The sequence below is a fragment of the Limanda limanda genome, chromosome 22 (assembly GCF_963576545.1).
Source record: "Limanda limanda chromosome 22, fLimLim1.1, whole genome shotgun sequence".
Classification (NCBI taxonomy): domain Eukaryota; kingdom Metazoa; phylum Chordata; class Actinopteri; order Pleuronectiformes; family Pleuronectidae; genus Limanda; species Limanda limanda.
In genome coordinates, this window is record NC_083657.1 from 11,193,600 (window position 1) to 11,212,532 (window position 18,933).

General features: G+C 41.3%; 2 protein-coding genes across 2 annotated transcripts in view; both read left to right on the plus strand.

Annotated features, from left to right (window-relative positions):
• The window catches only part of LOC133028794 (protein phosphatase 3 catalytic subunit alpha), a 60,856-nt gene extending 52,203 nt beyond the window's left edge, over positions 1-8,653 (plus strand). Inside the window, exons 12-14 of the mRNA XM_061095829.1 lie at positions 330-414; positions 615-712; positions 6,846-8,653. Of these exons, the coding sequence (XP_060951812.1) occupies positions 330-414; positions 615-712; positions 6,846-7,057 (395 nt within the window). The 3' untranslated portion in view covers positions 7,058-8,653. The remainder of the gene's footprint in view (positions 1-329; positions 415-614; positions 713-6,845) is intronic.
• Positions 7,082-17,327, plus strand: LOC133028795 (mucin-2-like). Its single transcript, XM_061095830.1, has 12 exons — positions 7,082-7,206; positions 10,120-10,349; positions 11,373-11,432; positions 12,996-13,079; positions 13,380-13,496; positions 13,785-13,880; positions 14,032-14,121; positions 14,211-14,240; positions 14,555-14,608; positions 14,745-14,846; positions 15,056-15,259; positions 16,332-17,327. The coding sequence occupies exons 1-11, from the start codon at positions 7,082-7,084 to the stop codon at positions 15,082-15,084; spliced, it is 1,017 nt and encodes a 338-aa protein (XP_060951813.1). The 3' UTR covers positions 15,085-15,259; positions 16,332-17,327.
• Positions 17,328-18,933: the final 1,606 nt, after the last annotated feature.

Below are 18,933 nucleotides of genomic sequence, written 5' to 3' on the forward strand. Positions count from 1 at the left end.
ATTTATACGAGCACAATACAAGTAGCATGAATGTAGTGAATGCTGAAAACGACTCGATTGTTTTGACGTGTGGATGGTTTCAAACTGTTGTGTATAATCCGATTGTCAGGTTTCAATAACCACATTGTGTTTGCTTCGTGGTCTGATGCACCTCTGGATTCAACTAATAGTCCAACAAACATTCTCTGTCTAAGCACATTTACTAAAATTCTACTGTACTTATATAATACAGCACTTAGAGTTTAAAAAAAACATACACAGGAATCGAGTGTAGATTACAGTGTTACATGTTCTGTGCACACGAGTCACACTCTGTACGACCCTTTCAGGTGCCACCGCTTCCGCCCGTAAGGAGGTCATCCGCAACAAGATCCGCGCCATTGGAAAGATGGCTCGAGTATTCTCTGTGCTCAGGTATGCTAACATGAAAAAGTTCCCATGTGGCCCGTAAGTTCCACTGTTGCCATGTTTCCATCAACATAATACATCTGGCAGTATTATGTACAAATGACAAGTTTGTGTTTTTGTCGTTGAGTAAGAATAAGAACATCCAAACCACATTCTTCATGCGTTGTATCATTTATGATGTTAATATTTCTCTGTTTACATTGCAGAGAGGAGAGCGAGAGCGTGCTGACTCTGAAGGGACTCACCCCGACAGGCATGCTACCAAGCGGAGTGCTGTCCGGCGGCAAAGAGAAGCTGCAGAATGGTAAGGCTGTCACCAAGTACCCTGACACCCCCAAGCTACGGCCCCCAAGAATGGATTCTCTCTCCCTCTTTCTCTCTCTCTCTCTCTCCCACACACACACACACACACACACACACACGTTCCCCTTACACAGCAGTACCCTGAAGAAAGTGCTAGCTCGGAGTTTAGGGTAAAGCGTATATATAGAAATGACTGCCCTTTGTCCCTCAGTGATGGGATTTCAAATTGCTGCCTCAGAGTAATACTGTAAGTGTAGTTAAATGTTTCTGGCAGCGTCAGTCAGTATTTTTATTCGTTTTTTTTAATTAAATATTTCTGGCCTAATCCACTCCTCATTTTTCCTGGATAAATGACTATGAAATATCGAGTTATACTTGTTACAGACAGACAACTTTCTTTGTCCCTTTGTCTCCTCGAATGTGTCTCCCGCTCGATGTCTCGCATTAATACACTGTCCTCCCGTTCTCGTCTCTTTCTGTATACCACTGGTTTTTTATCTCAAATATTACCTGTATCTTTTTCTTTCTCTTTTTCTCCCTAGAAACTGCAGGTATAATCGGTTGTGCAAGTATTCTGTTGTTATTTTTTATTTTTTTTCCCTTTTTTCTGTCTGTTAGATGAGTTTAGAGTTCAGTTCACCCTCTCATGTTGAATTCCAAACGCTCCCAAAATAAGTCTTAACAAACCGCTGCACCGAAGGACGTAAGGGCTTTTTTTTGGAAAAGCCTTTACGACCGCTTCAAATTTTAATTTAGTCGGGACTCCAGACAAAAACGGCCATCTGATTGTCCAAAACAGATTTGCTCGTGATTCAGAGCAGTGCCCCCGGGCTCCCTGTGATACAAAGGATGAACTGGAATTGACACAACCAACTGTGAATGAAAAGGGGGGGTGTCGCTGCTGCCTTTTCATTCACACACAAAAAAAAAGCAGAAATCCAATTAACTTCCCTCTCCTCTCACAGGTTCTCACAAAACACTCAAAGTCACTGACAGACTGAAATATCACTTACACTTTATATTGCCTTTGCCAGAACAGGTACTTCTCTGTTTTACAGCATGTGTGTATAATGTTTGTTGAACAGTAAAGTCACAATAACAGGAGGACAGAAGCTAAAATGTTGTATGTTCCAGTTTGTTGTACAGGAGTGTGTACTTTGCTTAAATTGATCAGGAGGACAGGGTCGTTCTTGGAGATTGAAACTTAAATATGATAAAATAGAGTTGAATCGAATAGAATACCTTTATTGTCATTTGCAAGTGATGCCAATGAATACAAGACACATACTTTAAAATAGCATTTCGTACCTGTTTGTAATTGTACAGAATAGAAGATGCACTTAAAAATGATGTTGAGCTACCAGTTTACACCCCCCTACTGATCAGATCAGAGTGTGTATCTCGTGTCACAGTCAGCGGCGGCCCAGACAGTCTGTCTTCTTCTTCTTTTCAGCCACAGCCAGTGACTGCTCCTTCCAGCAGCACTGGCAACGAATTAATGAAGTTGTTACTCTCTAGAAATGCTGAGAGCCTTCGGGCCACAGCAGCAAAGAAATATTTCCTTCCACATTAAGAAAACGTGCTGAAAATGGCTTTTAGTTAATGTCTTCTCAGCTTTTAGAGTCAGAGCTCCTCTGGGGGCTGTAGATTTAGTTTTGTGCCTGAGAGTAGACCTGAACACACATGGACGTGTACGGCGAAGAACATTTACACTGAAGAGAACCCCAGTGGAGGCAGAGTGATGTTCAGAGATTCCTGTTGCAACATCGGTAGAATCACATTGCTCCCCTCCTTTAGGTAGCCACCAGTGTGCTTCTACTGTGATGTTGACTCCCATCAACCTCATTCTGTTTTGACGTTTGACTCTCATGCCCTCTTTTCTCGCCCTTTCTCCTCATCCTCACGGCGTTTACGTAGTCTTCGGTGTTGTACAGCCGTCACTTTGCTGTCACCTTGTCGTACTGTATGTCAATTTGTCACCTCGGGGATGACTGTAGAGAATTGGTAAGTGGTTTTAAAACGGCAGAGATTTCCTCGCCCAGCACTTTTGATATCCCGTATCAAAAGATGCTCATCCTGCAGTTCCAGATGCTGCTTCATGCCACACACAACAGTAACATCGCTTTGTTTGTCTACAGTGCTTCGATTTCACATCAATAATCATTCGTCAGCCCTGAAACACACAATTACTAACAAACCTTATCTCTGTTTCCCATCTGTGCCATTTCAAACTCCATGTTTTTATAAGTAAAGAATATATTTCCAGCTCTTACCGCGTTCTGTTTGCTATCAGTGTTTATCCCTTCAGTCTCCATTTCTCACAACATCGACACATTTGTCAGACTTTTTCCAAAAATCCTCTCCGGGAGGTTCTCTCGCTGCCACAAACATATCACCTTCCCTTTACAGATCTGGAACTCATCAAATAAAAAGCTAAGGCTCACCTCTCTCCTCCTCTTCCTCCTCTCCTCTTCCTCTCTTTGCTAACATCCATGTGTCCATTGTCATAAAAATGTGGAGATGACGTTAACCTTTGTTGTCAGCAACTGGCTTTTGTCTTTGCTGCCCATTGACTTGTTCCTGGGACAAAATGAACTCTCCTGCTCACTTCTCTCATTCGTTTTGCAACCCCCCTTTTTCTTCTCTTCAGCTACTATTGAAGCTATTGAGGCTGATGAAGGTAAATGGGTCTGGCCGCCCTCTTCTGTTGCTCTCTCACAGCAATAGACAGGGGGCTCCACTGGGTTTTCATCCATCTCGCTGGTGCTTGAATAGTGTGTTGGGTGTGTGGGCTAACAAAATGTGCCATAGTGTTAGGGACAGAGACAAAGACGTAAGTAAGTCAGGAAATCCTGTGGTCACACGGGTTTCAAAGGGGAATGGTTTTCATGGTACAGATTTCATCATCACTGGGATTTTGAGTGAGCACAAAGCAAATGCTACAAAACATAATAAATGTTATCTTTCCAGAATGCGCATTTGCATCTTCAGGTCATCTACTAGAAACCAGAGGCACCACTGGATGACCACGCCGTAGCCAATAGAATTAGACCACCATGTTTTAACAATGTCCTCTGAAGCAGGATCTGAAACGTAACCTACATGGGAGGACACATCTCATCCTCAAAGTAAAATTGTGACATAAATGCCAAAATACATTGAAAGTTATTTCCACCTGATGTATTTGTTTCACCCGAATTTAGAATTCACAAATGTTGATAACAAATTTAAAGATAATCCAGGTCTGCCCATTACATGTATGTTGACGTCCTCCAATGCTTGGTAGATCTTGTCTAGACAATATTATTGTTCCATTATTGGGTTCAGTTTAATATAGACCCTGAAGGAATCATCAGATTTGTGTCAAATAAGGTCAGAAAGACGTTATTAAATGATGTGGTGACTTTATCTGAAGCTCTTTTCCAGAGGAAGGGAGTCCCCTGAACAAACATGTATTGTACTTAAATCACTCAACATACCGGGTTAATCCACTTCTACTCCTGCTGCTCTCCCCTCATACAATACAGTGAAGTCTGGCCATGAAAGCTCACAATGGTATTTCCCCTTTGAAACAACTGAAGCAGTTGTGCATTGTTGTTGCAGTTCTCTTGAAATCTAATAAACAAGTTTGATCTAAATTGGTCGAGACAAGTGCTCCACTGACGAAAAAGCTTTGAAATCCAAATTCTCCATCAAAAATATTTTTTGGGATTTTTACCACCTCCTCGTTGGCGCAAGAACAACCTCAACTGCGAGCTAAATAGTAGTTTTGCTACAGCTGCTATTTACATTTTTAAAAGTTGTCCAGTACTTCCTCTCCCGCCCCATAGAGGACAGTTCATTGTAGTGTCGAGACTCTTCTCTCTGCTTCTCTCTCCATGTGGATCCTCTGTGGCCCTGCTGTGTCGTGTTTCTTTCCTGTGAGCTGCTAATAACCTGTGTCTGACCTGTGCTATGCAGCAAACACAACAAACGCTACCTGTGGTGCCCCGCCCCCTCTCCTCGCTCCCCACAATTTGTCTTCTAAAATGACGTTCCTGCCACGCCCTCACCCCACCCTGCCACCCCATCCTAGGAAAATGAAAAAAGGGTCATCTTCTTTCCAATTAGGTTTTTTTTTATTAAAAAAACAGCCTTTATGAAAGGTGGAAGTAACAAAATAAAAGCATTTTGTGGGTAAAAATTGGCCAAAGTGAAATTCGATCAAGCTGAAAGTTAAAATGATTCTGTGCTTAAATTGCTAAAATTACCCCATTGAATTGAATAAGACAGTCTTGAGATTCTTATGTCAGCCTGATCATATTCATTTCACTTTTAATTGTGGATTTTCTTTGAGATGTTCCAATATCTATTTCTCTTAACAAAAAATAAAACAAGTCTAGTAATACACAACAATTACGTCCCTAAAGTAGCTCGAAACAGAAGTCTTGCATGCAGTACACATCGCCTTTTTATTTGTCAAATATTGCCAAAATTAAGATATATTTTATTATCACAACACTACCGACAATGACATGAAAATTACAGTGTGAATTCAATATTTTTTATAGACCAGATACCCGATTGGTACATGGATTTGTGAACTTGCCGATACCCGACCCAGCATTTTCTGCAGAATCAAAGTTATTCTGATGCTGGTATGGGAACATCTCTAGATTTTCCATTCACTTGGTTGTAATTCAGTTTAATATAAACTCTAAATTGGATTGTGACCTCCACCCCTCATAACCTCCACTCAATCCCTATTTGCTGCATGCTCAAAGCGGACTAAACAAGTGGTTAGCACCCCAAGTATCTCTGTAGTGTCTCTGTACGTGAGCTCCGTCTCAACATGGTTCTCTTTGTGGAAGTGAATGTCTTAGTGGGCTCCACTCTAGTGTCGTGTTATCTCCCCTCGTTCTGTTTCTTTCTTTGTCTCTTTGTACATTCTCCTTCCTCCCTGTTTTTGTCGTTCTTAAGATGTGATGTGATGGGGTCATGTGGATGTTTGGGGTCCTCAGGTGTTCAGATATGTGCTTGAGTCCAGATAATCTCTAATATCAGACATTATTTGACCTAATATTTAATAAAAATGGGTCAGATTTACCATTAGATGGACCTGTCATTACATCATGGACTGATAGCACAGTGAAAACCTGTTGACCCTAATGCCTAGCGCCCCCTATAGATTAAGAAGGATAATTTAATCCTTTTGTCTGTCAAGTTACAACATTTTAGAAAATCGGATAAATGGTGTTAGATGTGTTGTCGTTTCATAAAAATGAGCTGCATCATTTATATTGAGTGTTCATCAACACTCAAAATGTTAATTCTGGAAATATGTTGCACCATAAAAGCTGTTGTTGATTAAAATGATAACTATACATTTTGAAAAATAACATCAACTGAGGAGTTCGGCTTTATATATGTATTTAGTGCAGCTGTGTGTCACGTCGTGTGTGCTGCTGTTTTGTTCAAGTGAAGGAATAGTTTGACATTTTGGAAAATTTGCTTATTCGCGTCTTTGATGAATTAAGAACATTGATGCAGTTCAATATGAGTCCAGAGTCGGCAGCTGCTGAGGTAACCTCCTGCAAAAGGTAAAAGAGATTTATTACTACGACCTGGCAAGAAGTAGACCCTCTTTTAACACTAGAGTAAACTATTTTGTCTTATTGACATTTGACAAAATTTGTAAAAAAAAAAAAACAACAATGTTGATAAGTTAATTTTATACTGTGGGTGCTGTTAAGCAGATTTGTGACCCTCAGGTAAAGCTAGGCTACATGTTTCCACCTCATTTTAGTATATTCTAAGCGGCTGCTGCCTCTGATTAAGAAAGTGAATAAGTGTTAAATGCATAAATGTCAAACCATTCCTTTTTACAGCGAGGTCTCTACGGACCATTATCATGCAGTTATTATAGTGTTCATAGGCCGCTCAGCTGCTCATTTTTCATGGTTGAATTGGCCGACAGCTCCTCAGAAAAAGTCTATATTGTAATTTACTCAGTTAAACTTAATCCAGTGACGTGTGGGTGAATGTGAGCAAGTGTGACCCCATTCCTTTACCTGTGTGGTCTGTCGTTTCTTTAAAAAAAAACACTCCTGATTTTCTTCACCCCCTTTTCTCACTCTTTTCTTGCATCTCAACAGCCATCAAGGGCTTCTCACCCCAGCACAAGATCACTAGCTTCGCCGAGGCCAAGGGCCTGGACCGCATCAACGAGCGGATGCCGCCGCGGCGAGACACGCTGCCCTCCGACGCCAGCCTCAACTCCCTCAACAAGGCCCTGTCCTCGGAGACCAACGGCACGGACGCCAAGGGGAGCACCAGCCCCAGCAGCAGCGGCAGCAACATCCAGTGAGGGCCGGCAGCAGCAGGCGTCGCCATGGCCGACGGGGCCCACCCCTCATCTCGGCCCGCCACCGCAGAGGAGGGGCAGAGGGTGAAGGAGTGGAGGGGAGGCATGCGGCTCCTCACACCTGGGGGGGACATGTCACTTGCTAGTCTTTGGTTATGCCTTCAAAATATTAGTTCATAGTCAAATCTGCTAAGTTATTGCCGGTTCACATTTCTGAACACTCGGGCCTTGATTGTGCTTGATGCTTCACCACACCACAGTATGACAGGGAGAAGGAGACAGATGGATAGATAGATTCTAAGGGTGATTTCTTTTCTTTATATTTTTCTCCTCTTGAAAGACCCTTGCTCATTTACATCGAAACGGAAAGTCGTGTGTAACTTCTTACTAACTATTGTACGTTTACAAAAATACAGCACTAAAAAGGACGGAACATGAGATCATGTTTTTAACATATAAGGGTGTACAAACTAAATAAGGACTATTTATTGATAACTTCTTTTTTTTGCTACTCTTATAAAATAGCTCTGAAATTAATTAGGCAGTCTTAAAAAGAATGTTGCAATGTTGTCGAAATGCCAAATAATGGAACGTTTTATGGTTTTGTACATATTATGCTTACCTCAGGTTCTTTTGGTGTGTGCTTTGACCTGAATTTTTTCTGTATAATGGCTAAATAACTCTGTAATGAATAACTATTTTTCTTGAGTTTCATAACTGGAATTTACATTTACCTATCTATCATTTGCAAATATGTTTATTTTTTGTTTATTTTATGGACAGGGGATGGGGGGGGGTTGCAGTTTTATCGTGGCTTGCTGGAATTGAGTGTTAATTTTTTCTCTTTTTAAGTATTGCGAACAAAGTAAAAATAGAGAACCTATATTGTGTAAAGAAAAAAAAGAATACAATAAACTTAAAAGTGTCTGCCTATGCATGTTTTATAAAAGTCAAACAGAGGACGTAGAAAATCTGAATACCTTGGCTGTGGAGGCCTGTTTTGAGATATATTGCGCTTTAGTGAACATATACTGGAAACGTATACCTGCATACTTTCAATTAACACCATGATGCTCTATGCCTTCAACTTCTTTTTGTAATTGAAGCATTTAATTATCTGAGATGGATGAGAAATCATATTTTTAACCTGCGCTTGTAAGTGCACACAGTCCAATTAAGCATGTTTGACAATTCTTGTGAGGTGTGTAGTTACATGTGGAACTCAAAAATGCATGATTAGCTGTTGGTGTCATATAACAGGTAAATCGAGTTTTGTTCAGTTTTTCGGTTAACGTGCCACAGGAAGTGTAATTTGATTATTGATTACTATTATCATTATTTGGGACTCTGCTTTGTATATCAGTTATAGGTTTGATACTGCTCAATACTTTAAGATGAAACCAGAAAAGAAAAAATACTTCAATCTTTTTTAAAGAACTGCTTAAGTGCCCAAGTAATTCACTACACGACATGAAGCCTTGCTTTTGTAATTTAACTTCAAAACTGTTGGCAGATGAGGCATGCACTTGCAACTATGAAAAGTATTTTATATAACTGTTCAATAAAAATGTGCATGAATTTCAACTTGAAATGAAGCTGTTTCTCCTGTCTCTGTGTGTGAGTGTGTGTGTCATTAAATACATATTCCACACAGTCCTTTCACAGCCTGTTCTGCGCTACACGTACACAAAGCCCTAGTACAGAACTAAGTGTTGTGGTGTTGATCGCAGGAAATGGAACCCGGCGTTGCCCATAATTCAAAAAGGTTCCTCTCCGCTGTTGACTCGATCGGCCAGTGTGTGGATGGGAAGCTGCAACAAAGGTGTTTCCTCTTCATCAACCTTAGTGACTTCTTTGATTAAACTTCCAAGACAAAGCCAAGATAGGTTAATACCTGCACGAGAGAAAGATCTACGTGATCACAGGCTTCCTCTGCACAAACATGTTGACTGTAGATTAAATCTGAAATGTTAGTTTTGTGATTAATAGTTTATAGAGTAACTCTCAATCTCCATAGACCTTAATAGTATATATTTGTATTTATGACCACTCGCTGCTCAGTTTCGCAAGTCAACCGTTCACACACTCATACAGTGCATCTATTTGCAGCACTTTATCACAACACTCACTCAATTTGGGCTTCAGTCACTCGCCCAAGGACACTTTGGCATATGGGATAAGGGAGACTGGGATCGAACTGCTGACCTTTTGGTTAGTGGACGACCCGCTCGGCCTCTCCGGCTACAGCTGTGAATACCAGATTATCAATCAAAGATAAGAAAAGAAAGTTATCTAAATTTAAAAATCTCTAAAGTAACTTCATGAGCAAACAAAGCAGCTCGGGCTTCCCTTCAAGGTCTCTTCAACTGGAACCAAACACAGTGTTAAAGTCACCTCAAACCCAAGGAAGTAAACTGACATCCTGTTTTCTTTTGTTTTTCAGTGCAGGGAGGTGGAGGAGTGCTAGAATCAGAACAAATTGTCAGGGAGACGCTGAAATAACAGCTCGTATTTTATATTTTTCTATCAAACTACCGTCCTGGGAGCTCTGCTTTAAGGCCGTTATCATCTGCAGTGTCTTATATGACTCATGAGTCAAACCCTTTGAGTCAGAAGTGAAAATATGACTGAGCCTCTCAAAATATAAATTGATCCCTTGTACGGACATTTCTGTGTTCCATGAGCTATAAGGAATTTCTGAGAACGAAAGGAATTCATTTTGCGACTATTTTATTTTTGTAAGATTGTTGGTGCGTGCATATGACTTTGTGTGTGTGTGTGTGTGTGTGTGTGTGTGTGTGTGTGTGTGTGTGTGTGTGTGTGTGTGTGGTGTTTCCTATTTGTCACTGCTGCAGTCCCTTATCCCAAAGTTTATCATGTCACATTCTTTTTCTACATTTTAGCATATGCTTATTCACAATGTATTGGATTGCCGTCCTTTGTCTGAGTGACCAGGACTCAGACTGTTGAGTCTCCTCCCAACTGGTCAAGTTGTGTCGGAGCAGGAAAAAATAAGTGATGGGAGTTGGCGATGCATTCAAATAAACCCACTTTACGTCAGGAAGGGAAGCCGGTGTATTTCCTCCCTCCCCCTCCTTCTTTATCTGCAGCCAGGGACAAAATAAGCATCGGCAGCAGAGCGCCCGAGGCTCGGACACCTTCTTTCCCACTGGCCACTGCACTGTGTCTGAGTCCGAGGGCGAAGTCAGAGGGGTCCACGGCAGCAGAATCACCATGAAGACCACCCGGGTTCCTGTGCTCCTTCTGCTCGCGTCTGTCCATGTCTTCACACAAGGTAGGGACACCAGTCAAACCGATTTTGTCCTGGAACATTTGTAGTTGAGATTTCACAGAATCAGAAGTGAGGGCCCTCACAGGTCCCTGGACTGAGATCAGCTGGTTTCAGCCCTTTGTCTGTGTCACATGGGAGGAGTACAATTTTTAAAAAGAGTCTATTACTTTATTGTGTCGGAACATTTTCACATTTAGGAATTACTATTGATCGTTCATGTTGTGGAGAGACTTAAAAATATCATTTCTGTCTTTTTTTTAAATGTGCAGCAGTAATCACTCAGATTGATGATGTTTTTCTTTTTCTCATGTAAACTGGTTTGGTTTTGGTATGTGCAAAGATAAAGATCACTGTGTTGTTCAAAGGACACTTTGGACATGACCTCGGAGACATCCACTCATACAGTGTGTTTCCGGGCTGAGATAAGGGGTGTGTGTGCGTGTGTGTGTGTGTTTGTGCGTGTGTGTGTATATACGCCTTGAACTGTCTATGTACTAACAAGTCAGAAAAAGATGATATCGTTTGGCCATATTTAGTGAAACTGACAGAAAATATGTTTTCATGAAGCACAAATCTAAACCTAAAGTGCCAGAGTGACAGCTGAGGGTCAAGATAAAGAGGGGGGGGGGGGGGAGGCGGCTTGTGATTTGTTTGTTTTCCTTGTGCGGAGCCGAAAGTACCTCTAACTGTTCTGCTCTGGGCAGATAGGTGATCTAACTGCAGATAGCCAGTGGGAACCAAGCTGCCCTCCCTCTCACAGAGGGCACAGCATTGTCCTGAGGCCCGAGACGTCCCATCTGGCCGCAAATCTGCTTCCAGTGTTTTAGGCTGTAAACATCTGGAGGAAACACCCTCACGTGGGCGGCTGCTCGGCCCAGCGGAGCCGGGGAGCGTGAGACCCCGGGCGCCTGAGATCAGAACCACAAGCTCTAAATAAATAGTCAAGAGAAGGGGTTTTAACACAGCTCCTCAGACAATGATGCGAGTGGTTTCCATTGAGCTCACACTTGCGTTTCTGCTCCACAGTTTCAACACAGACCTCCACTGAGCAAACTACAGTACAGTCAACAACAAAGATGGCATCAGGTGAGTTAATGTGGTTGTGGAGGGGGAGAGGGTTGCCCACTAACTGGAATGTCGGCGGGTCGAACGCCACATGGCCCCTGATGGCTGCTTGTACTGTAAAGAGCTTAAATTGGTTGTTAAGACTGGAAAAGTTTCTCGTAAATATCATCCATATTACCTTTATATTAAAAGCAACAGTTCCAACTTTCAGGAAACATAATTATTGACTTTGTCAAGATAAATATCGCTCTCATGTTTCTTGTTAACTGACTAAAGGATGATAGATACTTGTTTAGTTTAAAGAACTTTATTTAACACTCACACAGAAACATTTGTGACTTGGTTCTAGTCCTGACTGACTTGAAAACATTTCTACACATGTTCCCGAAATTTTTGTTTTCAAAATACTTGACCTGGACTTATCTCAAATCAGGGCGGGGCAAGGGGGGCACTGGTCCAGCTGAAATTTGATTGTGACCTGCAGTGCCCCATCCCGTCACTAGGCTTCTTTTTAATTATTAATTTAATTATCTAGTAAAATGGTTTATTTTTTAAGCTTTTTTGGAGTAATGTTCTATACGAGGGACAGTTTTCACGTGGGTTTGCTGAAAGCTATAGAGCTTAACAGTAAACAAGAAAGGACTTAATTGTGCACCGGACTGGATCAGGAATTGTGCGTGAATGTTGAACATATATTTGGCCCTTCTGTGTAAATTGTGGCCCATGCATGGCCCCTCGTTCAGAAAAATCCTCGATCCACCACTGTCTTAAAGTCCTGTCCACCACTCATCCCAGGACTCAAGTCATGGTGCTTGTCCTGCAGGACGTAAACCTTTTACCTGAACTCACTTGATATTTGCTCTGAGATACATGTGTCCCGACTTCGACTTGTTTCAAATGACCTGAAGGTCTCAAGACCACTTGCGACTCGCTCTGAAACACTGGAGACTCGACTGGGACATTCCCAGCTCTATGTTTTCTGACGAGGATAATGGAGCTGCATGTGGTCGCATAGGAAAACGTGCACTAATTGACTCCGGCTCAGCTCTGGTGTGAAATATGTGCGCTGGGTGTGCAGCTGACAGCGGTGAAGACAGGAAGCAGGGTCACACAGGACAGGGGGAGACAACAATGGTGTGTCTGGGACAGGATGCAGCTTCACTCTGCTGCGCGGCTTCAAGCAGAGGATATCCACCTCAACACAGCACCAGCACCTCCACAGTCATGTTGACATCTCCCCAGTCTGACACTTGGACTGAGGGCACATCTTTGTCTCCGGCCTTTAAAGCTGTGCCAAACAGGAATAATGCAAATACACGACTTTGAGCCTTAAATAGAGAATCTATCCTTGGAAGTGTTTCACACGCACAAGCTGACGCTGGTGCTTTTCACGATGGAAGTATTTTGAGTTCCTGGAGAACACATTGCCTTTTAAAAAATGCACTTTGACCTCAAACAGTGAGGATGTCGAGCACAAGATTTCACATTTCAAATCTCTTGTTTTAACCTCAGATACAAAGTGGTTCCCAGCTGCATGACAACATGACACGTGTGTGAACTGACAATTGTGTTTCTGCTTCACAGTCTCGACAACTAAGTCAGTCCCCACCATACAAAGCGAACAGCCAGTACAGACGACAACAACGTCAGTGCCAAAAATAACAACAGGTGAGTGCATGTGTGTTAGAACAACACTTCTACGTACAGGAAACACCCGGTAACAAGCACCAGACCTGTGGTGATAGAACCTTTTCCATAGATACCAATGATGTGTATACCATATAATTTACTTGCTCTGTTTTTAACCAACATTAATGTGTTTGAGCATATTTAAAAACATACAAATAAAATGTAAAATAATATGATTATTATTGAGACTGTAAATAGTGAGAGAAAGCCTGTTTGTCTCAGTCATACAACAACTAGCACTTTATTCATTCATTTCCCTGTTGTTGTTTTTTTTTTCAGTAAGCACTGAGACTCCAGCGCCGACCACCGTGAAGCCCACCTCTACTGCAGCTGCAACTACGTCCCACAAAGCTGTGACCACCTCCGTCCCGGTTGTTCCCCACATGGACAATCAAAGTTAGAAGAATTTTTTTGCGTGTATTTTTATTTGGATGGTGATGATAAAAAATTTCAGTTAAAAAACAAGTGCCATTGCAAAGTTAGCCTCGATGCACAACTGGGTCAATATCCTATAAATAAAACTAATAGAGTCGAGCATACACCTCCACCAAAGACCAGCAGTTTCCATTCATTCATTATTTGCAGCAAATTGCACATGCTCAAAAAAAAGCAAAGGAACAAAGTACTGCCCCAGATTTGTTTTAAATATTTAAACTCACTTTATTTTTTCCTTTTGCTCTTTAGCTGTGGGAAATGACACTCCTGGGACGAGGTCTTTCCAGACTTCGACCCCGAGCCTCCACTCGAAGACCGGGACGGATGTCACTTCACTCAGACCAGGTAGGTGATCATCTGTTTATGATTGTTGATGAAATTATCTGTTTTCACGAAAGCAAGGTGCGCTGATGCTGGATGTCAAGATGTTTTTAGTGAATACTATTGGCCATTGTAGGTTTTGTTAAATGTTTTTTCTTTTTTTTCTGTCTATTAGCTCTGAAAAAGGAAACTGTGGAGCCGAGATCTTCTCAAACTCCAAAACTAAGCAGCCGCCCTGAGACGAGTGAGACTTCATCTCATCCAGGTAAAACATCACAAGTGATTAGTTATTACTGGTGTGATGATGATGTGTGATGATGCCGATTGACACTGTGCTTGTATCTAAACCCTTAGGACACAATCAACACGCAAAAACAGACAAAGGTATGAATCCAATGTCTTCTCGTTGTCAGATGATTCACAGCATTTTAACTTTCAATCAAATTAACAAACTGATCCACGTTGTCTGCAGGCACCAGCAGTACAGTGAATCACATACACATGTCATTATCTTTATATTTATTTATGTATATTAAGATTTAAATAAAGATGAATAAGGCTAACATTATATACCATATGATTTATATCACTGTCTGTGAGCTGGTTGCTTTTACTCTATAATATTTGATCAAGAAAGAAAATGCTAACGAGAAAGGTCTTTTCCTGTGCTCACATACGTGTTTTTTCTGCATATGAAGCCATGATTGAAGATTTCCAGACGGGGGATGGTGTGAAAGAGCCGCTCAAATCAGGTGAATCTCACCAAACTGACACTGAACCGTACTGAACTGACCTGAATTCTGCTCACACAACAGAAACACTGATTATGTTTTTTATTTCATTTAGTAATCATTGTATCTTCTTGATTTTCCCATGTGTTCCCCACAGCAGACAAAAGGCTTTGGTGGATCCTGGCACCCGTCCTCCTGGTCGGAGCTGCCGCTGCAATCGTCCTCAAGTTCAGAAGCAAGAGAATCAACGACCACTCAGGTACATGGAGTAGGAGACTTTACCAGGGACTCATGTCATACACACGGCCTCTACTGTATGAGTTTTAATTGTCTTATTGATGTGGTTGCATATCTCCGCTAAGGCCCAACAGCCCCTTATATTCAATCAAGCTGCGCCAACTTTCACACGCTCATCATATCAGTCACCTAAATATAACTGATTGTCTCTTCTCTTCTTCTCTTCACCAGAAAACATTGACAATGGCACTGAAAAGTAAGTTTGATCTGTATCACCACATGCTGCATGTATAAACCTGTGTGAAGCAGCAAAGCATCCTCCTCCTTCCTGTGTCTCTGTGACTCTCCGCAGCGCATCCTTCCAGAGCAGACCCGAGAACTCCAAAGATGGCGTCATGCTCCTCGGGGTGAAGTCGTGCGTCGGGGAGGAGAACGGTGAGCTGCCCTCTGTCCATTTCCCACGAGATTTCCTCCGCAGGTTCCTTCTGTTTAGCGCATTCTTCCATCCCTGGGTAGAAAGCTCATTCTCCAGACGCAGATCTGCAGCGAAGTCTAGGGAAGTCACAGGCTTTTAATATCTCATTGTGCTGCGTGGGCTTCAGGGCCTGTAGCCAGGCAACAGAAGGTGTTTCCTGTGATTCGGGGCCCTCCGCCCTCCAACAAGCAGCAGGGCTTGAAAGATAGTCACTTCCCAACATAAACACAGATTATTTTGGATAGGGGCTATTGTGTGGCCTGTAAATGTCAGCGTGGACCAGACGCTGCCGGCGTGTGCATGTATGGCGTTTGGGTGAATGCACGTGCACATCCACGTGTGAACCGACTCAGTGTACCCCATAACCCCACCAATTAAAAAAATCTGGCCACTAAACATTCTACCTTCCTTCCCTAATACAATCAGGCCTGGAATACTGGGCTGAGAGCTTCCCAGGGAAGTGGAGTCATGCAGGAGGAATGTTACGGAGGAAAAGAGTGTTTATGTTGTTCCACACTATTGCTGGATTACTCTGGATGTGACTTTTGGAATCCTAACAGATAAAACTGTAAAATCCCACGCTCATGAACTAGATCTTCTCCTGCCAAAAATACATGCTAACTGCACCAGTGGGGGATGGAGGGCACTTCAGGGGCCAATCAGACTTCAGCTGGGGCCAGTGCCCCAGGCCCCGCCCCTGGATCATCCCCTGAACGGAATCTATTTTTATTTTGTATTGAAATAAACATATATATTCAAGAAATAGTTAAAAACAGAGATGTACAAGAAAAGCATCATCGTGAATACAATTTTGAATTTTGAATTTTTTTTAAGCTAAAAAAACAAATCTTCCCTATTTGTGATGTAAGATTATTTAGCTTTAGGTACTTTATAACTGGTTTCAGATCATTTTCAGGTCCTTCACAATTCAGAATTCTTTTATTTTTATTTCTCAGATACATTTCAGATCTCTCCTGTGGTTTTATCCTTGTGTGGTTTCCCCACTTACCTCTGTTGCTGTGTGTGTTTCAGCTGCTGCAAGATAGAAGAAAACTGGAGGGTGGGAACATGAAGATCAGCCAGAGGATGAGTCACATCTGTCCCCCACGTACTGATCTAGTGGAGGAGAAGTTTAGATGCTTTCATTTTAATTTGTGAAACATAGTGTTGTGACGAGCAGTGGTTTTCATGTATGATTCTGTATGCTGACAGCAGTTTGATGGAGTAGTGGGCGGGACTGTTATGATGAATCTCAGAGTAGGTGAACCTGTTGTGGTGAGCGCTGGGCTACATTCTCAGTACACTGTTGACTCAAACCTGCAAAATTACAGCTGCATCACTCATTTCTGTCCAAATCATGTTTCCTGTACAGTGCACTGACCTCAGATCTGTCACATATTTGATGTAATGAGTGTCCGTTATATAGTTTTAGAATTATCCGTCGGTTTTGAATATAGTCAATTGTGTGTGTGTGTGTGTGTGTGTGTGTGTGTGTGTGTGTGTTTGTGTGTGTGTGTGTGTGTGTGTGTGTGTGTGTGTGTGTTTGTGTGTATGTGTGTCTGTGTGTGTGTTTTAGAGTTCTGTAATTATTTTTTTTCAGTAAATACACATTCAATCATACAATGAATTAGCAACAGGTTCGTATTTTAAAGACACTGGAACTGCTTCATATCTGGAATTTCTTGTTCAACCTCAACATCCTGAATAAATCACCAAAAAAAAGATTTTTGAAATTATCTTTGGTTATTTGTTTGTTAGTTTGCACAGGATGGACTGAAATACTGAATCCAGATATTTTATTACAAAGAGATGACAACATGTTGTTGGTCCAGGAATGACCTTATTGTGATGATAGCTTTTTATTGCATTTGTAAGTTTGTTTTGATATTTCCTCTGGAGTTGTAATTTTCTTTTTAGTTTCACAAGATTTGCTATATTATTATTATTGTGGAAGCATCTTTCTATGAAGAAAAATATTGACATAAGTATAAATAAAGAGAAAAATAAATGAATACATCAATAAATACAGTTGCGTTGCATTCATGTATTTATTTCTAGTTTTTTATTTAATAATTTCTTCATTTATTTCTTTATGGGTTAACACACTTAATTATTTATTAGTTTTACATTCATTCATTTAGTTGTTCTGATGTCATTTTTTGTCCTTCATATCTTTCAACGGCTTTTTAATTTGACATGTTGTCATGTAGTGATTTGATGAATTCAATCATTAATCTCATAACATATTTAAATTTTTGATTATGTGGCAGCAGGAAATCATTGAGTTTATTCCATAACGTGTTTCTTTCTTTCCGTTGCTTATAAACTGAGTGAAATACAATGTGGCAGTGTCAGTTCAGTGATTAACCACTAGATGGTGCAGTAAGTCAACACAAGACAGCGCCAGCCCTGGTTTGGCCTTCACTTCCTCAGTCAGTGTTCATCACAGGGAGGTTGCATGAGGTCGTGAGCAGAGGAGTGAGACATAGTGAACCAGTGTCAAACTCTCTCTCTGTGCTTCTGCCCATCCTCATAAAATCCCATCCATAAAGAGCTGGATGTATGAATTAGTTAGAATAACATGTATTTTTAATGGAATGGCTCATTCTTCGTGGTTAAACATTTGAGTGACCTTTGCCATTTAGCAGCCAATGGCTCCATTTTGAATCGATTCCCAGAGTGTTATTGGCTCGGTTCTATCCGCGGTCTTTGTAAGTTGACACTGGGCAACGGCTTGGACTGTGGGCAAGCGTCCACCAGGGAGACAGCGAGCAGCCAAATCACAACTATGATGCCTCAGCAGCTGTGGCCTCGGCTGAGTTACAGGATGACACGCCTCCGTCCTTCAGCTCCACTCTAAGTGTTAAGTCTCACTTTTTATTATGACAAATACCTTGTCATCTACCATCAGGGTGTTTCCTGTTTCTTTGTGTCGCTGCAACCAGTGCACGCTTCAAAAAAACTGATGGAAGTGATCACCACATGGAAAATCTCTAAATCTGTCCTGTTTGCAGCACTAATAAAAATGCACAGTGTTTAAATTAATATTTCCACCAGATAACTTGATGCTTAGGTTATCTTGTGGATTTGCACGGTGGCCCTGAGAGCAGCTTTTCCATTTGCTGTGCATGTGTAGTCAAATCGATGAAGATGTTTTCTCTATTTGCATGTTTAATTTCATTGTAGTGTGCTGAGCTCTCAGGGCCACCATAGATCTGTGGTGTGAATGCATTGGTACGTGTCTCTCAATAGATCCTTTAAGTTTGAGGTGGTCTTATATCTTATATTAAATTATGATTCTGTCATAACTGGGCACTTGGTGGTTGCATATCACCAGAAAATGTCACCTGAAGAGAAATGACAAGAGGAGAAAACTAGAGAAAAAATAATGAAAAGCAAGACATAACAATACAAAAACATCCACTAAAACAATAACACAATAAAACACCATCAAACAGCTGTTCAGTTGTGATGAGCTAAAAGTGTAATATCGTTAAAAATACTAAATGTTATAATAAATGAGATAAATAGTTCATATATCTGTAAATTATGGTGTGTAAGACCTGCAGGATTTTTCCTCTACATGCAACCACCAGCTATTTTCCATGAGAAATGCAACTCAGCAAAAAAAAAA